Genomic DNA, 26,256 nt, shown 5'->3' with positions numbered 1-26,256 from the left:
AAGGTCATTAATAGTCTTATCACATCACCACAAGTTGACCAAAACACGCGTAAAATGATTTTTTACTTGTTGCCTTGAAAACGTTGCACAAAAAAAACTAATAATAACAAGTGTTATTTCGTTTTAAGGCATAATCAAAGTGTGTTCGCTTGTATTATGGTAACCAAAACTTTTGTATCTCTACGTTACCTTTTTTATATTAATCACCTGTGTCTCGCAGTCCTTATGTTGTCTTTAATTTACAAAGTTTTTTATCATAATTTGTTTTCTGTATGAGTGCTTATTTGCCCAAAACGTGTTTATCTTAATTTCACGATGCGTCTTAAATGTTTTCCACGTTAATCCCTCTTCACATCTTTTTGTCACGTTCAAGTTTAGCCATTTTAACTGTTTGATTGCCTCTTATAAATTTATTCCCCGGCACACTTTGCGCTCAATTCATCTTTTTAACTCCTCTCCGTTCGTTACCTTTCGCAGCATTTCAGCTACAATTTCAGGTGAAAACAACTAAAGATAGCCGTTAGGGCCGTTAGGGCCGTTAGGGCGATGATAATTGGCCAGGGGGGTTTCGACCACGTGACTGGTCCTTTTGCAGGTTACGTGCTGTTGTGAGGAGTTCTTCTCCGGCTGTCGTTGTCAACTTGTCTTAAAGTTTGTGCTGCGCAGACCTTGCCAATATCGTACAGTTTTATCCAGTGTTTTTTAATATAGACAGCAGTGCTCGAACACGTCTAAACCTAGAGTTTTTCGTTGCTAGACGTTAGTGTATTTTTCGAAGAAAAACCAATAAGTTGGACGCCACAATATAGTATTTAAAACTCAGCTGATGTGTGAAGCACAACCGACCTGGAAACATGTACATACCTCACATCGCCATTTTCGGGCGTGTAGCATAAGTCAGAGCCATTATCGCAATCTTGTACGCCGTCCCACAGGAACATTTGCGGGAGTAAGCACGTCCGGTTGTTCTTGACACATTTAAATCCGTGACCGTTACTCCAGTGTTGAAAGACAGGACAGTCATTACAGGGATCGCCATCACACACAGTTGAACGCTTCCGACAGTTCAAATCTGGACACCGAAAGTGGGAGGGGCAACCGCCGTCACAAGGAGTTTTATCCGGACAAGAGATGTCACCCTTGCAATATTCCTGCCTCCGTAACGCACATGATTTGTTTAATGACCGATAGTCAAATGTGCTGTCGCAGCTGTGAAAGTGGATCATTATGTTTTGATTGTTATAAACACAAATTAAAGTGTAATCAGCAACCAACATTCTGAAGTTTGGCTGCGTGTTGTTGCTGGTAATTACCCACACACTTTAGGGTATTTCCCGGGGTAAACGACCAAACGTTTTGTACTATCGGGTTATGAAAAAAAAAATTCTTTCATGAAGTAAAAAACGATAAATTATTACAACGCGTAAAATTGATAAGACTGGAATGAAGAAAAATGTTGCTAGTTTTTTGCAAGTTTACACGCGTCGCGCAAACACTGTTGCTATATTTCACAGGTTAAGCATGTTGTAGAATTTCGAAGCCAGATGCTGGATTACAACAACAACCACGTTTTTATAAAATTTTGTTCAGTGTTATTTCTTCACTGTCAAACATTTAAAGCGACAAGTAGAGTAAATAATCACATAAACGTCATTTGATAACCGACAAAGTTTACCTGATATACTCCGATGATGGGTTAGCAGGGTAGGTGGGAAATGTGACCAGTTTCTCGTCGCTTCTGTCATAGCAGTCAGGATCATCATCGCAAAAGTAACTTGAGTCAACCACTCTCCCATAATCGCAAGTAAACTCTGCAATCAACAATCACAAACATATAATTGTGGATCGTTTATATTTGCGTCACAGTGGAAAATCACAGCGGAATTAAAAAGGATTAAAACCTTTAAATAATATAACTTAATTTAAGTCGCTGAATAAACGTAGCTTTAAATAAAGCGTTAGTTAAATGGTTGTTGGTAAATAATCAAACATTCAAACTTACCCCCTGCTTGGCATGGAGCCGGTGCGATGAACCAAATCAAGGTTGCAGCGAAAATCATTACGATGAGATCTCTGAAGAAACACAACAGCGGCATTGTTACGAAAGTGATAAACTTGAACCTGCGACTTCCCTGAGCGTGATCTCATAATATACTTTATATGTAAGATAATTTGATTACCTTTTCAAAAAGTGGTGCTTCATTCTAATTCTTTAGTCGAAGTTTTCTCAATAAACAACTAAAATTTCTAACCTTTCTAAACTGTGAATTACCTGAAAGAGGTGAAAAAGGATTAACCAAGCTGTTTAATTAACCGAAAATAACCCGAAAAAAAATTAACCCGAAATACTGAATTTCTACGTCTCCGGTCAGAAAGGTTTCCAAACGTATTTTCCGCTTTCAGCAAACCAGGCAGATGATTGTCACTTCCCAAGCCCCGCACGTCAGCAAGACTTCCTGTTGCGCATAATCAAACTGTTATCAATATTTGTCCCGCTGTTTACATTCTCGGGCGAAATTAATACGCAAATTAATTTCTGCGCACAAAATATTTACGCCAAATGCCGCAGAAGTGATGGCTAATACTTTTTAAAGCAAAAAATAGTTTTGTAAGTTTTTGTGGTAGGCAACTAGATTAAACTCAAAACACAGCTTGCAAACCAATTGTTGATTGCAGCAAAAATTTTGCAGCTCGAACTGACATTGATCACAACAATAAATTCACAGAAATCCCGCAATTGGTAATATTAATTGACGTTTCCTCATCAGTAATTGCACAACAAAAATTCCAAATCAATTTTATTTTATTTAAACGCATGTGTTATTAATAGAACATTAAAATAAAGCTGATGCAAAATATAATAAAATACAACCAAGATTTCACAATTTAAACGCAGATCTTAATATTTTTTTAGAACTAAATGGAGAAAATGTTACCAGCTTTTTGTTTGATTTGGAACATGTTCTCAGTTTGAACCGGTTACAACATTTGAAGTATTACAACATTTGTTACAACATTTTTTTCATTTTTTGTTGCGCAATACGAACACTTGTGACGTCACAAATAGGTTTTATGAAGCACAATTTTGTTTTTACATCTAAAAACTGTTTTGCTTAAGTAGGCCTACTATACGTCGTTTTTTTGGAGGACATGTCCTCCTTTTTAACAAAAAACAAGTTGGCCTCCGAGGACAAAAAGATGCCCAAATGTCCCTGTAACGACCGCTAGGTGCGCAGCCTGGCCCTGCGCCGTTCGTCACACTAGATAACCCTTTTTGTAAAACGCGCCCGTCCTACAGCCTGTCCTCCAAGACGACCCACTCTTGCATTTGCAACGAATGTTCTTTTTTGGCGATAAAAGGCAACGCTGACGAATAAACCAAGACGACAACGTCAATAGCAACGGCAACGGTTTTTCTGTAACCACAAATAACATACATAAGCCAGACGTACACATTATGACGTCATAGCGACCATCACACAATAAGCAGTTTTAACAGTACACACAAGGTTTCAAACTAAATCTACATTAATCGGTCATATTTTACATTAGATTACTTCCAAATTACTCTTAACAAGTCAAGTTACTGTTAAAATACACATTAACACAAGTTAAACACAAATCAAGTAAGAACATAAAACATACCAACTGTTGGGTAACCAGGGCTTTACTAGCACGCGGCTAGAGGTTCCACAACTGACAATTCAGCATTTTTGCTATTGCTCTTAACATTTACAGTTTCACTATAAACAAAATAGTCACAAGAAATTAGGATAAATTCACTTAAATTGACTGCAAACCTAGCAACTAACGCAGCTCACAAAAACGTGGCGTTCAAAGCACATGCTCTGTCGCGGATGAATATTTCAATACGTCACGAATAAAGGAGAACTTAAATCAGCCAAGCGGAACAATTAATTCTCGCTGTAACAGTCCCCCTTTTTAAAGAATATTTGATCAACCAAACACATATGTGACAATTATTCCTTTGAAAACAGCCAAATATGCATTTTAAGCTTATTTTTTAAAGAATACAGGTTTTACAGTACACGCTTATTTTAGCATTGTGATAAACGCTAAACTCTATCCAACCTATTGTATAACGTCTAATTTCTGAAGCTTTATTTCTTGGGGGCCTTAAAGTATTTTTTCATGTTTTTTTACAATGTGTCCTCCTTTTTGGGGGTGGAAATATGGTAGGCCTAGCTTAAGGCGGAGGGTTTTAGCTCAGGGGGGCACTCAAGTGGCCCAGCATGGCATGTTCCTCTTATAAATTGCAGGATTTAGTTGTTTTAGGTTAATCAGGGTCAAAATGTTAAGGATAGAAGTGACCTCAATGAATCAATTTTATTTCGACAACACGAAGTGAATCCATTCACCGCAGCGCTGGCCTGAAAATAAAATTTAATTTGAAACCGACCCGCCCTGATCAAAGTGTATATAATGCACAAGTCTTCCAACCCATTGTTACGCGATAGAGCCTCATGGATGCCATTTTGTGAACAAATTAATACAGCAGGTAGGGAAAAACACATAAATTGTCTGATTTTTACAAACTGGTGAGTTTTAACGCGAATTTGATAGGTAAAATCGAATAAAACTTTTGGGTTCTAATATTTGAGCGTGATAACGCACGCTGAATGCAAATATTTAAGGTGTACGTGAAAAAAAAGCGGACAAATTTACACTAAAAATTTATTTAGCGTGTAATATTACGTTGAAGTGTTAGATCACGAATTTTTTTTTTAAAAGAATTTTCTATCATTTTTTTTGGATTCACCAATTTTTCACCCTTTCGAACCCCGAAATATTCGGTTTTAGTTTTAGGCCAGAAATACAAGCCCTGTGGTGCAGAAATATTTAAAAAAATTAACAATTATTTAAGAAGGCCATTCGTTTAGTATTTAAAATTTTGCCAGTTACCTTTACAACCCATAATATGTGTACGCTATCAGTCAGATATAAGTCCCAACGGAGGAATTCACTGGTTGACGGCAGAGCGGGAGTGCTCAGCTTGACGTCCGGACAGACGTGTTTTACGAGACAGCTGTTTTTTTGTGCAGCAAAGCTGTGTCGTTTTATTGAGTTATCACGAGCATTTTCAGTTTTGGCGAAGGTTTTACACCTAAGACGTAATTTAAACTCGATAAACGTACTTCGGTTTCGTTTATGTCGGGCAAAACGTCGTTGATGAACATAAATATGAAAAAATAAACTTAACTTTTTCAATAGCCGCGATAAATGGTCTTTAAATTCTCGTTGCCAGCTTGGCCGTCGTATAACCATGGGTCACTAAAGATCAACTTGTAGGCATTAACGATTTTTTCGTCACAACGTATCTTCTTTATTTTTGACAAATCAATTCAAGAATCAGTTCTTATGTCATGTATAAATTAGGCTGAACGGTATTGTTGAACACTAAGGACTGCATGTTGTTAAAACCAGGGAGTCGAACCGGAACTGAACCCGAACCCGCGAACCGGTTTGAGCGGTTAATTTCATTAAACCCGAAACAAACCCGGACCGCTAATTACGATTTTCTAAAACCCGAACCGGAGTTGAACCCCATATTTTGTTTGGCGTTAAACCCGAACCGGAACACAACCAGTAAAAAGGCAGTCTCTTTATATTTTATAATTTTATCGAAACAGCGCACTGAAGAATACACGAGATAACACTTATAGGGCGTGTCAAAAATAACAGTGCACGGGCAAGATTCTTTTGGAGTTTGATACGGCCAGGTAGATTGTGGGTAGAATTAATTTGAAACGAATAAAAATTTGAACCGGTTTAAAAACCGCAGGTTCGGACCGGATAATTTGCTCAAACCGGAACAAAACCCGAACCCGAAAATATACATTTAAAAAAACCGGAACCGAACCCGAACCCTTAAAAACAAAACGAAGTGAACCCGAACCGAACCTGAATTTTGCGAAACAAAGTTAAGTGAAAAACAAGTTGTTATGTATACCTTTGTAGCAAACGACATTTTTATTTTGTGTCTAATACTAGAAGAGTGGCTTTCTGATATACTTCCATTTTATATATTCAATATGATATTTACCAATTTACTATACACATCATTTGATCTACACATATGATTGTTTTTGTAAACAAAAACAAATGGGTCCCCACACGCGCGTTTGTGCAGATTTACAGTAAACAAATGTTGCGGTGATTTATAGATTCTTAAGGACAATTTTTTAGAAAGCATTAACCCAACAATAAAAAAAAATGTTCGTATTCTTTTTGCACTATTATTGTCATGTAATTACAAAAACATTAAAAAAACGTAATAAAGACTTAAATCTAATCTCTTGCTTTGACCCAGATATAGTCCTCCAAGGTCGGGTTTTGAACACAATTTTTTCTAGAAAGCTGTAACAGTTGTGTTACAGACACTTTAAATTAAAAACCAATTTGCTACAAGTGTATACATAACAAATTGTTTTTCATTTAACTTTGTTTCGCAAAACGATTACCATTGACCTGTAGTAACCTCTCAGGGTGCACACGCCAAACGACTGTTTGACCCTTTGACACCGTTTTCAATAGCACGCCGTCATTCGTGTTTAACAATACTGTTAAGCCTAATTGATACATGCCTTGAGTATTGACTCCTAAATTGATTGTCAAAAAAAACGCTACGTTATAATGAAGAAAGTTCTGAGCTGTGTTTGTAATACCGACTAGTTGACCTTAAGTAACCCGTGATCATGCGGCGGCCAACCTGACAGTGAGCATTAAAAAAACACTTATTTGGCGAAAAAGTCAAGTTAATTTTTTCATCTTAACTTTTATTAACAAAGTTTTTCTTGACATATACAAAACCGAAGCACGGTTATTAGGCTTAAATCATGTCATAGGTGTAAAACCTTCGCCAAAACTAAAAATGTGAGTGATAACTTAATAAAATGACATAGCATTGCTGCGCAAACAGCTGATTTCTAATCACTGAAACGATGTCTCGTAAAACGTCTGTCCGACGTCAAGCTGAGCCCTCCCGCTATCGTAAACCAGTGAGTTACTCTCTTGGTACTTCTGCCTACAGTGTCCTTCTTGACCAAACGCGCGTTAGACACATTTACGTTTCGGGGGCCTGTGGGTGAACCTCTGGGTCATACGGGGTCAAAATTCACATGGACCATCTTTAGACCAATATCTGTAATGTGTGTAAATTTGAAAAAGTTTAAACCATTCTTTCTTGACCAAAACGTGGAAACAAATCCGCGCTAAAAATTTCACGTTTTGGGAGGCTGTGGGTGAACCGAGGGATCAAACGGGGTCAAAATTCACATGGACCATCTTTAGACCAATATCTGTAATGTGTGTAAATTTGAAAAAGTTTGAACCATTCTTTCTTGACCAAAACGTGGGAACAAATCTGCGTTAGAAAGAAAAAAAGAAAAAAAGAAAAAAAGAAAAAAAGAAAAAAGAAAAAAGAAAAAAGAAAAAAGAAAAAAAAAAATACAGACAAAAACAATATGTGTCCCCTTCAGGGAAGGGGACCCATAATAACATTTATTGCTTTTTAGGAAAATTTATGTTTAAAAACTGAACATGAACGACAATATCAAAGGCAAAGCAAGAGATTAAATTGTATTTTCCCGGTTATTTTTTGTATGACAATAATGATGATGCAAAAAGAATACGGACAAAAATTAAGTTAAGTTAATGCGTTTATCTGCAAAATAACCGCAACATAGGTGTACCGTAAATCCGCATAAACACGCGTGTGGGGACCCATTCGTTTTTGCTTGCAAAAACAATCATATGTGTAGATAAAATTGTGTATAGTATAGTAAGTTGGAAAATGTCGTATAGAATGTATAAAATGGAAGTATATCACAAAGCCACTTTTTTAGTTTATGTTGTAGCGAGGTGTTTATTCGAGGTACATCGTAATAGAATAACACAATGAGCGAATACGCAGCATAAGACGAGAGTCAGAGAAAGAAGGCAATCTGTCCGGTTCGCTGTAGTATGAAGGCACACGATATAACGGTAGTGAGAGAGGCCGCTACATGACCCCCCTCCAGAAACGGACATAATAAAATTAACACATAAAACGCGACGGAGTGCGAATTTGACGCGTGCGCGTGTGTTGACCCGAAGGTATTGTTTCTGGCTGATGACCCGGTGGATCCGCTAGGGCAGGAACGGGTTCGGGTGGAGCCGGATCGGGCGGTGCTGAAGTATGCGATTCCCTCTCGGATGGCACCGGTTGTGTCGGCGTTGGTTGGTGCGCGGAATTGGGAGGGCGACCACGGCGTGGGGGTTGGGCCACTTGTACCGGCTGCGTAAGGTCGACATGCGCTGGCTTAAGACGGTCGATGGAAACGAGCTGGTTGCTTTCGCCGATGGCAAGCGTGAAACCCTTGCTGCCTCGATCAATGACGCGAAAAGGGCCATCGTAAGGTGGTGTAAGCGGGGGTCTGTGGCCTTCTTTCCGTACAAAAACGTACGGAGTGGAGGCCAATGCTGCAGGGACCGTTGTGCGGACCGGGCCGTGGCGCGACATTGGAGTCGGTACAAGTTGACGCACCGTAGCCTTTAACGATGGAAGAACCGTTTGGGGTGAAGGCTCGTGATGATCTTGGCGGAAAAAATCGCCTGGAACGGTGATGGCAGAGCCGTAAACAAGTTCGGCCGATGAAGCCTGCAGGTCTTCCTTTGGAGCTGTGCGTATTCCAAGCATAACCCATGGTAGTTCGTCGACCCAATTGGGGCCCGTTAGACGTGCCATGAGTGCACTTTTCATGTGGCGATGAAATCGTTCTGCCAGGCCATTAGCTTGTGGATGGAACGAGGTTGTGCGGTGCAGTTGAATACCAAGAAGCTGGGTGAAAACCGTCCATAGATCGGAGGTAAACTGGGGGCCGCGATCTGATGATATGTCAGCAGGAACGCCAAAACGGGATACCCAATGGAAAACAAAAGCGCGTGCACACGTTATGGTGGTAGAATCAGGCATAGGAATTGCTTCTGGCCAACGAGTAAAACGGTCGACCAAGGTAAGGAGGTATCTGTTACCCTGCGAAGGTGCAAGTGGTCCAACAATGTCGACGTTGAGATGCTGAAAGCGTGCATAGCAGGGCGGGTAGCTTGCTAGAGGCGCACGGACGTGGCGTTGGACCTTTGCCTTCTGACAGCGGATACACTGTTTTGCCCAAAGGCCAACTTGGCGTTTTAAGCCGTGCCAAACAAACTTTGAAGCGACAAGTTTGCGTGTTGACCGTATGGATGGGTGCGAAAGACCGTGTATAATGTAAAAAACTTTGCGTTGACATGAGGTTGGGACAATTGGACGAGGCGATCCAGAGGAAACGTCACAAAGGATTGTAGTTCCAGATGGATTAATCTGTATGTCCTCTAGCTTAAGGTTAGTCACAGCGGTACGATATGCTTGAACCTCCGGAGCGACCTGCGCAGCTGCCAGTGCCGAATAATCCAAGTCAAGTGGGAGTCGAACAGCATCAATGGAACCGCGGGAGAGCGCGTCGGCCACGTGGTTTTGTTTGCCTTCGATGTGGCGCACATCTGTGGTAAACTCAGAAATAGCGGTTAAATGACGTTGTTGGCGTCCTGACCACGGAGCGGACACTTTGGTGAAAGCAAAGGTCAGAGGCTTGTGATCGGTATAGGCGGTAAACACGCGACCTTCCAAAAAATAGCGAAAATGACGAATTGCGAGATGCAAGGCGAGCAGTTCCCTGTCAAAAGCGCTGTATTTGAGCTCCGGTGGTCGCAGGCGTTTGCTAAAAAATGCCAATGGTCGCCAGGCATTATTGATAAATTGCTGGAGAACAGCCCCGATGGAATGCTGTGATGCATCGCTAGTCACAGCAGTCGGTGCATCAGGCAAGGGATGGTGCAACAGCGTGGCGTTCGCTAGGGCGGTTTTTGCCTCCGAGAAAGCCAAATCTAAGCTGTCACCCCAAAGCAACGTTGTAGGATTGCCCGTGAGTGCCTCGTAAATAGGAGTCATAATGCGTGCAGCGCCAGGAATGAAACGGTGGTAAAAGTTTACCATACCTGCAAACTCCTGAAGGTCTTTGACAGTAGTGGGGCGCGGAAAACTTTGAATAGCCTCGACTTTTTGGGGAAGGGGCCGGGCGCCGGTACTGTCAACGCGATGCCCCAGAAAATCAATTTGGGAAACTCCAAACTTGCACTTTCCCAGGTTAATGACAAGGCCATGCTCGGAAAGCTGTTTGAAAAGACGCTTTAAATGGTCGTAGTGCTCGGAAGGAGACTTGCTGGCGACGTGGATGTCGTCAAGATAGACGAACACAAAGTCTAAAGATTGACATACCGTATCCATCAGTCGCTGGAAGGCCTGTGCCGCGTTTTTAAGGCCGAATGGCATGCGAAGGAATTCAAAAAGGCCAAAAGGGGTAATGACCGCGGTTTTCGCGATGTCATCAGGTGCCACAGGAACCTGGTGGTAGCCGCGAACAAGGTCAATTTTGGAAAAAAACACTAGATCCTGCCAACCGAGCCGAAAAGTCTTGAATATGAGGAATTGCGTAACGATCAGGCTGGGTAGCTGCGTTAAGACGCCGGTAATCGCCGCAGGGGCGCCACCCACCGGAAGACTTTGGAACCATGTGCAGTGGCGAGGCCCATGGACTGGAAGAACGTCGAATAATGCCCAGTTGCAGCATGTTGTGAAATTCCTTTTTAGCGAGGCTGAGTTTCTCGGGAGGGAGACGACGAGCGCGAGAGTGCACGGGTGGGCCGTTAGTGGGAATGAAATGCTGAACTCCATGCTTGGGAAGCGACTGTGAAAAGTGGGGAGTTGTTATTCCTGGGAACTCGGCCAATAGTCGAGCATAGACAGATGTGCCCGAGGAAACAGCATTAAGGTTCGGCGCTGATTGGGAGGCCTTGCCAAGTGCGACGCTGGAGAAAGTTTCGGCATTGATGAGGCGTCGGTGCTTGAGGTCAACTAAAAGGGAATGTGCCCTCAGAAAGTCGGCGCCGAGCAGCGGTCGAGAAACTTCGGCAAGTACAAATTTCCATTGAAATTTGCCGGAAGGTAAATGCATGGATACCAGACGTGAACCGTACGTCGGGATATGGGTGCCGTTAGCAGCAACGAGGGTTTTGCCGGGAGTATTGGTGCGGCGCTCTAATCCCGTGGGAGGTATGACGCTTATCTCTGCGCCAGTATCAACAAGAAAATTCCGACCTGCTGAGCTATCCCAGACAAAGAAAAGGTTGCCAATTGCGCCGGCCATCGTGGCAGTTAGGGATGACCGGCTTCCTCGTTTCCCTGCTGTGCGAGTGCACAAGGGTGACGACACTTAATCGCATCTCTGCCAAAACGACGATGATAAAAGCAGAGGGACTTTGTGTCAGGCATCGCCTGTGGTGAAGCTGTTCGAGACTTCCTACCTCGTTTTTTATGCTGGTCGTGAGAAAACTCATTGCGCCGAACGTTGGACAGTGCGGGTTCCGTAGGCGTCTGATTACCGGACCATATCGCATCAGCTTTGCGGGCCAAGAGCCGTGAGTCGCTAATTTCCTCTCCGCTCAGCCGTGTGCGGATATACTCAGGCAATCGCTCCAAAAACAGTTGTTGGAAAACAAAACATTCCTTTGCATCGCCAAGTAATGCAAGCATATCATCCATTAAAGCGGATGGCATTCTGTCGCCCAAAGAAGGCATGTGAAGCAACCGCATGGCCCTCTGCGGGCGCGAAAGACAAAAGGTTTCTACCAAACGTGCCTTGATAGTCTCGTATTTGTCTGCTTCTGGCGGGTTTTCTAGCAGGTCAATAAGACGATTGGCTGTGTCCTGATCCAGAGCCGAAACGACATAATAGTACTTCGTTAGATCTCCTTTAATGCTTTTTAGAGCGAACTGTGCCTCCGCTTGCTGAAACCAAACTCGTGGCTGAGCTGTCCAAAACGTAGGTAACTTTACTGCTACTGCATTCTCTGAGTTTGTGGCTTCTGTCATAATGCAAAAATAACGTTTTTGCACGCTTGGGGTCACCAAATGTAGCGAGGTGTTTATTCGAGGTACATCGTAATAGAATAACACAATGAGCGAATACGCAGCATAAGACGAGAGTCAGAGAAAGAAGGCAATCTGTCCGGTTCGCTGTAGTATGAAGGCACACGATATAACGGTAGTGAGAGAGGCCGCTACAATGTGTTATTTTTCTCTACCCACAGTATCATTTTGGACACAAAATGGCTCCATAGGCTTTATTGCATAGCAATCGGTTGAATAACTTGTGTTTTACATAGACTTTGTTGCCAACAAGGCAATAGCCGTGCAACGTTGATTGAACGATGGGCCGAAGATTCTGTTGACTGAAAATTCTTTAAAGATTAGGACATTTTGACGACGTTCCAGTTTCGGTTTCAAACCCATTGAGGCAAGTTCAAAACGTTGCTAGTTGAAAATATCTTTGTGTCAACCTCGTGGTTGGACGCACTGCAGCTAAATCGGTCGGGTTAAGATTTTATTGCAGACATGATTTTTGCACAACATAGAATTCACTGCTTTGGGGCAAAAAAACAAACACATGCATTACATAAATGTGTAGAAACAATATACGTTTAAAAAAACAAACAAAATAATATGACAGAATGTCATACTGGTCTTTAAGCAATCATAAATGCATAAAGACAATGTAAGAGCTGTTGTGCAACAAAAAGTTTGCAAAATGTGGAAAAACTAAACCAAAGTAAAATTTGCGATAGTCACTTTCAATAAAGGACAAGTTGCTACAAAATTTGTGATTTCATCCACGAAAGTAAGTCAAGTAAAACATTTGACTTTAGTTGGTAAATTGGTAAGTCATTTGCATCATAGCATTTACTGGTCTTTTGTTGATTGGTTTTCCATCAAAATGAGAAAACTCCAAAGAGCAAAGTTTGAACAAACCATTTAAATCTGGTTAAATTGTCTGTAATGCCGTACTTTGAAGTGAGGTGTATGGAGTAAAGAGCCTCTGCAAAATGTATCAGAAGTGCACAGTGATATATAACCTGTATAGCTGAGGGGTGAGTGTAGACAAGTAACCGGTAGAGAGCACCAACAGGTCCCATGTGTTTGTCCGGGACAGATTGAGGTCTGTAACAACCGCAATGACATAAAAACATTCCTGCAAGAACCAGAAACATCCACAAAATATGTGGAGACTTGAAAAATGTTGCTGATTCCAGTTTTGTCATCTCTGATTTTTCTCAATTTAACACATTTTTAGGATAGTATAAAATATTTTACAAAGACCTGAATACAGAAGTGAAAAGTGATATTGTGATAAATGTTTAGTACCACTCACATTTATAGTTGTTAGAAGCGACATGCTTTATTGATTAAAATCGTTTTTCAAAAAACTAAATTTATTGCTTCACTGTTTAATAAGCGGTAAAATGAAAAATTTGATCATGAACATTACTGCCAGAGTACTGGTGTATATAGAATACTGATGATGACAACAGAGATTGTCGAAACGTCTGAACGATGTATTCAATATACACCACTATCTTGGCAGTAATGTTTATGAATAAATTACTTTCAAGTTCGTGCATAGTGTTCCTAAAAATGAAAAATATTAATGAAAAGCATGTTGCATGTTTGTCAGTTAGTATATACTGTATATTGCAAGTATTATAATCATACCATGTTATTGCTTTACAACAAAGTTATACACCATCATACCATGTTATTGCTTTACAACAAAGTTATACACCATTAAATTGAATATAGTGAAAACATAAATGTTAGTACCAAGTACTTCATAATAATAAAAATAATAAAAAAATGATACAGCAAAGTTGTTGTACAACTGGGGGAACATTTTCAAGTTAAAATATTTTAAAAATATAAAAAGAAGTGTGAGCATTCAAAATATATGAGTAAAAAATGTAAAAACTTTTAGAAAGTTGATCTAAAAATGAAGTGCTGTTAAATGGATTTCAACACACCAATTAATAGAGAAAGTGCACAAACACATCTAAATCACTTTTTGTAGCATTCTAAAAAACCAAAGTTAGTAAATAGCGACCAACAACATTAATATAAATTGTAGACATGGAATATATACATAATAATCATCAATTGATTAAAGAAAGCAGGTTTTTTTCCTTTTGATAATGAACTTGTGAAAATGAACAACAAATTAGGCGGGAATTTGACCTGGAAGTCATTACAACACAACGTTTGGTTGACCTAATGATGATTAATTCAATACAAAAATCAGACACATGATATACATACACAAACTAAACCAAAGTTTGTAGTAACTTTACTCTGCTCGTTTTTCAAAGTGTTTCTTCAACATTGTCCATGATGAAAATCCACAAACAAGACTCTGCAGAAACCACTTCATCTTGGTGACTGTGTCTGTTATTCCATATTGGTTTGTCAGATGTAGAGTGTACAATGCCCCGATCAAATGAATAACGAGCACCACTTGGTAAACAATTCTTGGCCCCATGGATGTTCGTAAGCCAACCATCGATAAAATGTTCCAACAGGGCCCATGTACTGATCTGGCATTGCTTTCTGGTTGTAACTTGCGAAATGAAGCAATGCAAACAAAAAAATTGATCCAATCCATATCAAAAGTGACACACTTTTAAAATATGCAACAGATGATTTACCGTTAACCATGCTTAAATTTTTTTAAGGCTTTCTTGAAACCTAAATAACACAGAATTGTCACTATCTGTTTGGAGCAAATAGGTTTCATTGCAGCAGATAGGATTAATTAAAATGTGTATTAAGCAGTATAATGGTGCTGAAACATATTAATGAATGCATGATTTATGTAGGTCAGTTAGTGTATTATAATTATACATGTCCACGCTATTGCTTTACACAAATTTATACATTAATAAATTGAACTAAATATATACTGTACCACATAAATGTTAATACCAAATACTGCATAATAATTGCAATTATGAAATGGAACTGCAAAACTTTTAGTAGAACTGGGTATGAACATTTTCAATTTGAATTTTTTTATGTTTTGTCAGAGCAAAAAAATTAAAACCTTTAAATCGATAAAAAATTAAGTGCTGTTATATTGATTTCAACGCACTAATTAATAAAGAAATAGAGAAAGTGCATGAAAACATTTGATTCACTTTTTGTAGCATTTGAAAAAAAACAAAAGTAGTAAATTGTAACCAAGAACATTAATATAATTTGTAGACATGAAATATATACAATATTTACCAGAATAAAGGTGTTTTTTTCATTTTTTACCATTGACATTCTATAGTACATAAGTTTTCTATTACTAAGTCGACAATGTACTCAAGAGTGAACATAAAACCAAATAATAACCCAACGAGGCAGGAAATTTGTCTCGGAAGTAATTAACAATATAATGCAGGTGTGGTGGGTCTAGTAATTATGATCAATTAATCACAAAAATCTGAAACATGATTTACATACAAATACTGAACCATACTTCATCGGTGGTTAAGTTTAGTCTCGTTTTTTAAAGTTTTTTTTCAACAACATCCACGACGAAAACCCACAAACTAGGGTTTGCAGAAACCACTTTATCTTGGCTACTGTGTCCGTTATTCCGTATCGGTTTGTCAGATGTAGAGTGTAAAAACCCTCAAGGACATGAGTGACCATCAACAAATGATAACCAACTCTTGAGCCCCACGGATGTCCGTAAGCCAACCATCTGTAAAATGTTCCGACAGGGCCCAAAAAATGAAGCAATGCAGGGCAAAATGAAGCAATGCAAACAATGAAATAGAAGCGATCCATATCAAAAGTGACACACTTTTGAAATATGCAGCAGATGATTTTCCGTTTACCATGTTTAATTTTTTTTTGTTAACAGTTTTACTGAAACCAAAAAAAAGTTGCATGTTTAGCAGAACGTTTTGTTACAAGTTTGCTGGTGGCAAAAATGACAAAATTAAGCTAAACAACTTGTCAAAAAATGCAACAGACGTTTAATAACTTAACTGCAAAACAAAAATTCCACATTGTAGTGAGAAAAACATAGTACAAAGTAAGTATGTACAAAAACATGTGTTGTCAGTCAAAAGACTCTCAGAAGATTGTTTACAAACAACTGTCCAGTACCAAAGAACACACGGACTTAAAAAGTATTCTAATCATAAACATTACTGCCAAACTACTTGTGTATATAGAGTGCAACCTGCACTGATGATGACAACAGCGATTGCTGAATTTTTTATTCTAATAATTTATTCTATATACACCAGTACGTTGGTGGTTTTGTCCAAGATTAAATTGTCCAGTACCATGTTTACAGAATTTGCTTTTGGCCTGAAACACTAAACCTAACACAGAATTTGTACCAAGTCACAATCTGTTTATAGCAGATAGGTTTAAATAATTCCTACTTGAGTGCAATCATTCTGAGGACAATTTCGCTTTTTAGCCAATTGGTAGCTGTGCTTCTAGATTAGGCACCAGCACACATTTACAAATGTTCAGAACAGAGTAGTGGGGATGACCAAATAATCCATAGTTTTGATGGTGACAAAAGTTTCCATTAAGTCTTGTTTGTGATTCGTCAACCTCAGTGTCGTAATTCTGATCTCAAATCCAACCTCTTTTCGACCACAGGTAAATAGATCAACCAAGGTCAATTGACAGTTTCAATCGACATCATCAAGGTCAAGGTCATCCATATGCACAACGACCTCATCTTCGTCATTGTCCGATGTTTCTTCATGTTGGAAGTCTGTTACTCCTTCAGGGTGGGCTTGTGTGTGTGAATGAGAATTTTCCATTGTTAAACCACCACCACCACCACCACCGTATTTTGCCAGAAGTCGCTCGGCTGCCAGCTCAGCTTGTTGCTTCTAATAAAGGAATTTTCCAATTAAATTCTTGTTGTTTCTAAACCTGAGTACTTAGGGCAGTCAAAGCTAGTAAATAGCAAACTGGTTAATCACAAATTTCGCTTGATGGGTTGGGATTGTAAATCATAAAACTTATTAGTCATGAAGAAAAACTGGTTAATTTCATGAAAACTATTGCAACAATGATGTGCACTCAACCAAATTTATCTGCGTCTTTGCCATGACATTTTGCAAAGCTTGGTTTAGTTATTTTCTGTAACATTCTGTTTTCTGTAGAAGTAATGTAGCAACTCATATTTACAAATATATTTCTGTTTGGTTCAGTGTTTAGAATAAAATAAAAGTCACCTTCACAATAGCTTGTTGCTGCATATGAAGCGTTCTGCATTCATCAACAGAAATCAACTTTGTCAGTTTTCCTGGTGATGGAGATTTAGGGCTCAGAATTTGTTCTAAAACAACAACAACATATTTCTCAAACTTTATCAAAATAAAATCCCATCTACACATTTGTCACAGTCTGTTTAATAACTGGTTTTTAATGCTTGCAAGTTGAATTACTTATTCACAGCACCATGCATTTAGATAATTGCTCAAAACTCTACAAGAACAAGCATGTGCACAACTCAAAGTCCAAACGTGAAAGTAAATAATTACGCAAAAAAATTTTGAAACATAAAGGCTTACAATGCCGGAAACATGCAAACACCAAAAAAGTGATTAAGTTGCAACAGCTCAAAAGCATTTCAATTTTTATGCAAAATCTCATTTGTAGCAAATTCACCTGTAACAGGGCGTTCTGCTGTCGTTGTTGGTGCAGAAAGTTTAATTTGGGAAACACTGTTTTCCCCCAGATGTTGAGATTCCTTCTCTAACTGTCTGCAAACACAAATTCACAACCAGAGTTACCAAACCATTCAAATGACAATAGGCCATCACTATTCTAACCATCTGATTTGTGCTAAACATAAAACTAAAGAAACAAACAACTTAATTTCACAGTTAAGCATGTGTGGTATATTTTTAATTAGTTTGTGTATTTTATCTTGTAAACACGTTTTGCTCACAAAAAGTGTGCCATTAAGCTGCATGTTTTCTTGCAAGCCCGTTTAATCATTTCTTATATGTTTTAACTTTACAAAGTTGTAACTTCAAACTAGTTCAACCAATAAAATTCCACTGAGTTAGAGCAACGACCCAAAGTTTCTTGCCCAGAGAAACACAAATTGCCTATTGGATTTTAAGTGGATTGATACAGCGATGTAAAGAATAGAAACATTGCAATACCTGTTTAAAACAAACTTAGATTTTGATCGTTTGGCGTTTGCTTGTTTCACAACATCGTAAAACGGACCTTCATGGATCGACATTTCATTGAATCCTCTTTCCACAATTTTCAGTTCATCCACATTCATTTTCTAAAACAAACTTATATTTAAGCAGCAATGCAACCTCAACACATGTAGTATGAAATATGTACTTTGGCATCTCCACTTTCGCAACTATTTTGTGTTTCCAACATTTCTTCATCCTTGGCTGATGATACATATTCATTTTCCTGTCAGTTAACAGTGAATAAAAAATTACACCACAATCATATCGGTACCGCCGATACCCATAAACATAACTTACATTTTCAACAGCCATTGTACAGGTTTGCAATTCCACATGGCTGTTGCTTTCTGCATCAATTTCTTGCAATCTTGTTTTCAATTGTGAAGCTTTTATTTTAATCTTTTTGCCTCCATCAGGTAATTTTGAAATAAACTGTCTAAAACAAAGTTTGAAACACATTGTAATGATGTTACATTACTAGGCTAACCAATATGGCCTGTGTCTTGCCACCAGCTCCAGTGATTGGACTTCAAAGGTCGAAGAGTGTACACTGCCTTTATCTTAATTAACATTTATACAGTATGCTGTTTACATAGTATGCTGATCATTTTAACAATAACAGCAATTTGATCTATACTGTCGTTTGGGTTCCTGTGGCCATTATTTGGACGCTCCATCATTTTGACCAGCCGAAGCTTGTTTAAATCTTTTACATTTTACAACATGTGTTTCCAGTTATAATTTTTTTGCAACACGGCCGTGAAATTCGCAACTACCAAATGGAAATACCCTGAAATCAGCGGCTGTCCCCATTGGTAAACTTTTATTTGCAATATTTGTTTACAACTTTTCTACTAATGTCGCACTGATTTTTGTGTTTTAAAACCTATGCAACTTTACAAAAATATGTTGTTTATACCATTTTTAATTAAGTATTTGGGTGGTAAGTTTCAACCAGTGGTGGGATTCAGCCGGTTCACACCGGTTCTAACGAACCATCTCACGAAATTTTATGAGATCAGCGAACTGGTTGCATATTTCTAAAATGTTTCCGAATTCAAACCAAAGGGCTTTTTAAGCCAATCACAAAGCGGGTTTTCCTGGGTCATGTGAGTTTATAACCAATCAGCGTAGTGGATTGATTAAACCAATCAGACGACACCTTGCATAGTAACCAGTCGATCTGCCTCGAGGTACTATGTTTAAAAGTGAATATTGTGCGGTAAATTCCATCCTTACTATAGTTTGTTTGTTGCAAGAAAGTGGGTCATGACTTTCAAAAAACAACCGAGCTAGTAAACCGCCAATAGTTGCGTCATAGACTTTTTACTCTGCGTTTCTAGTGTCAGCTGTCGTGTTTCACCGGATGAGCGAGCGCGCTCGCGCTCGTTAGATTTATACAGGCATTGTTCGTTTTACGTGGAATTCCAAAGGAAGTGTCGTTATTAAAGACTTTTTAAAACGAGAAAACTTATTATAACATTTTTTGTTGCTGTGAAGTTTCTATGGATGAGTTAAAAACGCGTCGTCTACCAGCTGTGGTAAATCGCTGGATGAGCGAACGCGCGTCGCGCTCGATTGCGTATCGGATGAGCGGCGCGTCTCGTTCGCGGCGCGGGCTCGCGCGCGCGCGGCGTTTCGAATACGTAATCCCGGCAGAGATTGGTTTTTCGTTTCGATCTTTTTTATTTCTCTCACACACACGCGTAAGCACAATTAGAGAAGCTTTTAAAAAAGTTGTTGCACGAAGCGATCGTTTGCACGGTAATTACTTGAAAAACAGTCTACAAAATCGTCAAGCGATATGTCACGCGCCATGGCCATAAGAAAACAATCTAAGTCAAAAAATATTACAATAAGTGTTATCCGGATTAGGGTTAGAACAAATGTTGCAATAAGTTTTATTTGGGTTCTATGCACAGCTGTTTTGTGTTTGTTCGCGTCAAACCAATTAAAGCTTTAATTAGGCGGATATGACGATCCAGTTTATATGGAAACTCGCGCTGGTAGCAATTTTGCTGAAACCTGATAGCGCGTTTCCTATGTCGCTCACTGACTTTGCATACTTAAAAGGTTCATGCAAGTACGAAGACAGATACATACAATACATGTCAAAGTAAACAATTAATATTTTTGATCGATATAAAAGTTTATAAATATGCATGCAATGCGACGATTCAAATATCTAACGGCTCAGTTAAAATTCCATTAAACAAGACTTTTCGTTTAAACAAGACTTTTCGTTTTTTCGAATAAATAGTTTGGGCCTTTTTGTAAGGGTTACAAGCAATTTTTTCACGCTTCTACGCATGCAACCTTGGTTGCTGACAGTAAAGCCGTTTTGTGTTTTACCGTCCAAGCCATCTTTACCCTGCAATTTAACTTTTTCTAAATTACTATTGTCAGCCGAAAATTTCAATTTGCAGCATGGTTGCATAAACCATTGTAGCCATGTCGGTTGCAAAAATGAAATCGTGTGGTATGATTACCCTAGGTGTCAACTCTTACCCTTAATCCGACTCTCGGCCTAAATCCTTACGTTTGGTAAGATACACCAACACTGGGTCTTAACATTTAAGCGTCTTGTGTTAAGATCCCCCAAAGGGCTGGGCTTAGCCTCAAATCCCTCATATTGTTTGTTTGTTAATTATGTCAACGGTAGTTCAAGATCTGTACAAATGTTGTGTGGACCTCCACAACAGGCATATTGGGTTGAAATATTTTTTCTTCAGTACATAATTTTATTTTAAGGAGAGATAACAGATAACAGCAAATGGTCAACAAATTGGACAAACTTTTTCATCTTGAATATTCAATAAATTATTTGTAACTAATTTCAGTTTATCAGCAAATATAATTAAATTCCTGCGATGTGGACCAAACAAAACGTCATCGTGGACCAGTTGAAAACCACCGCTCTGAGGAGTATTGAAAGAAACAAAACAATTTGCGTAACAGAAAATGGTTTAAAAGCACTGGTGTAAGTGACGTTTGTCTTTTGTGGTGAAATATTCTGTCATACAACCTTTAACGTTCGCTCGCAAACAAATGGTTTGTCGGAGACAGAGTCTTATCATATATTCCACTCAAGAGAGGGCGGATATTAATCAGTTAAGTTTGATTGAAAGGTTAAATATCGGAGTCAACAAACCGTCTTATGTCGTGTGGATCATGTTAGTACTGCCGCAGTTAGTGAGGGTTCGTTCACTGTGCGTGTGGGGGATAAAATTGATGTTAAGTTCAACTTAGTTTCTGTTTTCTTTTGTAAATACAGTAAGCCTCGGTTAATACGGACCCGTTTGCTTCTGTGGGAACGAATTTGTGAAAATAAAAACCAAGATTTGACAACTTTTATGCTGGTTAGAAGTATTTTTTTAGAAATGAATCTTCTGGTTTAGCGGTAGAAAATTAAAAAATATCTCCGGATTAGGCGAAGATCCGGATTAACCGATGTCGATCAGTTAAAGCTTTACCAATCTGCAGAATTTGTATCTCAAGTTTTGTCCGAATTAAGTGAAGAATCGGATTAACCGAATCCGGGTTAACCGAATCCGGATTAATCGAGGCGTGCTGTATAACGGCTTAACAGAAGCTGCAATAATAGGATTGGGAGGATTTAAAATCGTCAGAAAATTTACAAATTTTAATAAGCGGCCTAATTTTTTTTTGACTTTTTGTGCAAGGTTTACAATAATGTTGTAGTTTTTTTATTTATTTATGTGGATGAAAAATGGCTCCTGAATCGACATGTTTCGGCGAATTTAAAATTGGACAGATTTCGCAAATTACGCACAGTGGGTTGAAATGGGGAAGTAATTCGAAAACGTTCTTATGGGTAAATTGATTTGATGAAGCTTTTCATAAAAAGGCTACTCATAAAAACAAATGCGACTTTCATTCGCAGCACTAGAAGTTCGAATTTGAAAAATTCAAAAATGAATTTATGGTGGTGCTCTTTGATCGTGTCGCTCGTTGCTAGGGTTACCGTTGCCATGGAAAACGATGAGGCCTTTGTGGTCAACATGCATTCAGAATCGATAAACGAAAAGGTGGGAAGGGGATTTTTTGCCGTTTTGGCTTTTAATAGTAATTGCTGCTAGTTGATAATGTCTGGGTTTAGAACATTATATTTTTTGAGAAAAGGCGAAAAGTATCGTTAGCGTAGATTTGATGATATAAGCCAAATACATGTTTATAAAGGGTTTTAGGTTTTAAAATATATGTGATGATAAAGTTTAAAACTAAAAAAACAAATCAATTTAGCTTCTTTTAAATTGGAAAATAAAACTCATCAACTTCAGTTTTGGGTGGAATCACACGATTATCAAGTTTTGGCAAAAAAAATCCGCTGTGGTGGCTTTTAAGTAGTCTTTGCGTTGCGCATAAACGCTTGTTTGTTGCGTAACAACTAACAAGAATTTCAAAAGCTCTTGTGACATTGTTCGGTGTAAAAACAAAATATTTACTATTTTTGTGGCAAAATATAAACTTTTTGTTTCCAGTCCAACTCCAGTCAACCAATTCTTCCACCAACTTCGGGAACTTCCCTCAAAATCAACATCAAAAACTTCGGGGAATCCCCTGATGACGTAGGCTTCCACACATTCCTCCCCGATTACGCAGTGATGACGTCATTCACCATGAACACCGAGAATGTGGCGTATCGCGGTAAAAAAGTTCCCCGCGAGGTGGCGCAAAAGATGCATGATCGTGCAGCAGAGGGCGGTCACGTGACAGCAGTACACGCGCCGAAACGTCTGCCAGGTGAGCGGAAGGTTTCGGGTTCGAATTTAGGCCTGATATGTTTGATTCAATGTGTCGGTTGCGAATAGAGATTATATTCGTACCACTTCGTTCGCGAGTGCATGTGGATTTTTATTTTAGTTTTGTTCACTTGTCTGTAGCAAAGGTTTTGTCCAAGCTATTGCTTAAAATTTATTTGTAATGGTCGGTCATTCTTGAAAAATATGGTGGTCACAGTTGAATGATTACGACGGTTACGGTTGAATAATTATAACAGTCACGGTTGAATACTTGCAGCTCACATCCCAGTTTTAATTTTTCAGATATTTTCAAGGCTGACATGCAAACAGCGGAAAACACGATTCACATCAAGGGCGGGAAAGAGGTCAAGTTTGACGTTGAATATCAGGAGAGGATCGTCGATATGATGAATGCTGGGGTGAAAATACTCAACAAAGCGCAAGTTGTCGTTGATATGTATGGAGCCAGTGCACAGTATATGATGGGTGAGATACTGTCACCGAATTACCCCAACAATTACCCCAACTCCGCCGATATCGGGTGGCTGGTACGAGTGCCTGACGATAATATCGTGAGACTCGATATCATTGATCACGATATCGAGGATTGTTGCGACCGCCTGACGATTCGCGACGGTTTGAATGGAGCAATGTTAGAGAGCTTGTCAGGCATCAGCACAGAAACTTCCACCTACAAATCCACAGGCAGCAGTATTTCACTCCACTTCATGTCGGATTGCTCCGAACCACGCCGGGGATTCCGAGCCGTCGCATCAGTCGGTGTGATTCCATCCAGCACCGCTAAACCGCCGACCACCGACGTCACCGGTGTCCCTGGTAACGACACTGACGTCACAGCTTGCGTAGGTGGTGATTACGTGTACGTCGATCCGTGGAGTGACGAATACATTACGTCACCCAACTACCCCGGTTACTATGGAGACGATATGAACTGTACGTGGTCTGTGAATAATTATTACGCGGGTTACGACATCGAGCTTAATGTGGATGATCTCGCGCTCAGCTCATACGACGAAGTGCAGCTGTACGACGCACACCGCCACCTGCTGGCGACCTTCACAGGTTGGAGTTACACTTCGCCGATCCGGACCTCTACATCCCGCATGTACGTCGAGTTTTCCTCCGACTCGAGCTACACAAACGCGGATTCAAGTTTCGAGTGCGCGCAATGCCCGTTGCCATGACGACCGACCGGCCCGAGACGACGGGAGCGCCCAGCACCGCGGCTTGTTTGTACGGACAGCACGTGGACATTTACCAGGGCTACGGATATATAACTTCCCCTAATTACCCGTGGAACTATCCCGACAACCAGCAGTGCTCGTGGACGGTTCACAGTCACAACGGCTACAACATTAAACTCACTGTGTTCGACATGCAACTTGCCTCTGGTGATAATGTCACAGTTTTCGACGGTTCTTCGCAATACTCTGATGTCTTGGGAGTTTACCGGGGAACCTACTACAACGCAGCACCTCTATACTCAAGCGGGTACTACATGCTTATCCGCTTCTGGTCGGACCACTACTACACAAGCACAGGTTTTCAACTAAGATACGAAACATACTACCCTGTCGAGGAGACCACAGAAATACCGGAGGACCCCACCGTTCCCTCATCCAACATCACACATTGCGATTTATCTCACCACCAACAAGGCCCAACTGGAAGCATTTCTTCTCGAAATTACCCCAGTAATTATCCTAATCGCTGGAGCGAATGCTGGTACTTCCCCGAAAATTACGATCACATTCATCTGGCCTTCAACTTTTTCAGCACCCAGCAGAACGCGGATGTCTTGCAGTTGTATTCTCATGATAATTTCCAGCAGTCGTGGTCAGGAAATTATTATTCTGGTTACGCTTCCACTATTTATCCTCCTGGCTGTAGCTCATGCGGTTTATGGATGGTGTTTACAACGGATAGTTCCTATAATTATCCGGGGTTCAACATTACTTACTCTTTGCATTAACCCAAACAGCTTAGGGGGATTTGTGAAGCTTAATCATGTGAATCATGTGAATCATTTAAATCTGTATTTAGGATTCTTGTACAAAAAGGTAAAATAATTTACATAATACATTTATGCACTGCCTTTTTAATCTAATTTTTAATGTGAACGTATGAAGCTCGTTAAAGAACGCGCTTGTGACACTGCGCAATAAATTTTGAATATATTTAATATATTTTTCATGATTTAATCTTACATGTTTTGCGCGTTTGGAATAATTTGCATTTTACGGCCTAAAGTTACTTATCAGCGGATTCGATATTGAAAGTTGTGTAAACTTGATGTTAATCTGCTAAATATATAATATTTAATTACAATTCATCGCCCAAAAACATTGTTGTCATTGTCCTTTCAAATATGTGTAGCGTGCGAATTAACAATTGTAGCTGTATTATTTGTACTGTTTGTGTTTAATCTGGCTTTGGGAATGACATAATTGTACGAATGCCTCAAATACATACTAATTCCGACATTTGTGCTAAGGTTAGTGATTATCGCAGTTTGGTGAGTCTTGTTCCGGTCACGGCGAATGTTTGTGTGTGATTGTCATTTAGAAACTTATCATTTTGTTGTCGGTTTTTATGCAGGTTATGTGCAACTAATCAATCGTGAATAGAAAAATAAACCTACTACTCAAACCTGGCAGAGTTCCGATTCGAATGGTCCGGCTCGCCCTGCAACGCCCAACTAGCCTTTTGATTTTAATATCGCCAAACTTTGCCGAGGTATGCTTTACTGCAGCGGTTCTCAAACTGGGTCCGCGGGTCTTTTGGGGTCCGTGAGGCAATTTTGGGGAGACCGCGAAAAGGTTGAAGTAATTCTATAATCTTATTTTGCGTCAGTTTGTGCCACTAAATAAGTTTAAATCAAAGTAGAATCGACTGTCTCCATTGCTAAACAATAGCCTTTATTCCTTGAAACTAACAAAAATGCAATTGTTATGCGCAATTTTGCATAACTAGCTAAAATCCTGCAATCAACTTTCGTTTTTCTGGAATACCAATTTAGGCTTAAGGACCGCGAGCCTTCGAAATAATGGCAAAATGACCGTTTTGAAAAATAATGAATAAGTTTAAAAACCACTGCTTTACTGCATTGTATGATTGTTTCAAAATAAGGTTGTTATGAAAATTAAATAACGCGTACCCCCATTTAATGTAAACACCTGCCTCTAATCCCGGGATTTCATGAAATATAATCGGATTTCCCGGGTTGCCAACTGTAAATGCCAGTTCCCAGCAGACACATTGTAACAAAATTATGCACAAAACAAAAACATATTCGTATTTGACC

At 39.4% G+C, this 26,256-nt stretch overlaps 3 protein-coding genes and 1 long non-coding RNA gene across 5 annotated transcripts; 1 reads left to right on the top strand and 3 right to left on the bottom strand.

Moving 5' to 3' along the window:
- Positions 1-3,322: 3,322 nt before the first annotated feature.
- On the bottom strand, positions 3,323-3,928 carry LOC145229822 (uncharacterized). The gene is made up of 2 exons (XR_013860489.1): positions 3,646-3,928; positions 3,323-3,416 (listed from the first exon to the last, which is right to left on the bottom strand). It is a non-coding gene; the product is annotated as an uncharacterized LOC145229822 (long non-coding RNA).
- A 7,310-nt stretch (positions 3,929-11,238) lies between these two features.
- Positions 11,239-12,865, bottom strand: LOC145229813 (uncharacterized). The gene has a single exon (XM_080095145.1). The coding sequence runs from the start codon at positions 11,966-11,968 to the stop codon at positions 11,252-11,254; it is 717 nt and encodes a 238-aa protein (XP_079951271.1). The 5' UTR covers positions 11,969-12,865; the 3' UTR covers positions 11,239-11,251.
- Positions 12,866-16,125: 3,260 nt separating this feature from the next.
- LOC145229809 (uncharacterized) lies at positions 16,126-18,927 on the bottom strand. 2 transcript variants are annotated; one of them, XM_080095135.1, is made up of 6 exons: positions 18,466-18,927; positions 18,314-18,391; positions 18,121-18,251; positions 17,618-17,712; positions 17,182-17,285; positions 16,126-16,833 (listed from the first exon to the last, which is right to left on the bottom strand). In XM_080095135.1, the coding sequence occupies exons 1-6, from the start codon at positions 18,625-18,627 to the stop codon at positions 16,627-16,629; spliced, it is 777 nt and encodes a 258-aa protein (XP_079951261.1). In that variant the 5' UTR covers positions 18,628-18,927; the 3' UTR covers positions 16,126-16,626. The 2 variants fall into 2 exon arrangements, with proteins under 2 accessions (XP_079951261.1, XP_079951262.1); XM_080095136.1 differs by lacking the exon at positions 18,314-18,391 and having other exon boundaries at positions 18,466-18,926.
- Positions 18,928-22,154: 3,227 nt separating this feature from the next.
- LOC145229805 (cubilin-like) lies at positions 22,155-24,145 on the top strand. The gene is made up of 3 exons (XM_080095130.1): positions 22,155-22,217; positions 22,671-22,932; positions 23,235-24,145. The coding sequence occupies exons 1-3, from the start codon at positions 22,161-22,163 to the stop codon at positions 24,134-24,136; spliced, it is 1,221 nt and encodes a 406-aa protein (XP_079951256.1). The 5' UTR covers positions 22,155-22,160; the 3' UTR covers positions 24,137-24,145.
- Positions 24,146-26,256: the final 2,111 nt, after the last annotated feature.

This window comes from Phallusia mammillata, chromosome 5 (genome assembly GCF_965637545.1).
Source record: "Phallusia mammillata chromosome 5, kaPhaMamm4.hap1.1, whole genome shotgun sequence".
Lineage (NCBI taxonomy): Eukaryota > Metazoa > Chordata > Ascidiacea > Phlebobranchia > Ascidiidae > Phallusia > Phallusia mammillata.
Note: the sequence above shows the minus strand (reverse complement) of the source record. Positions and strands in the feature narration are given on the sequence as shown.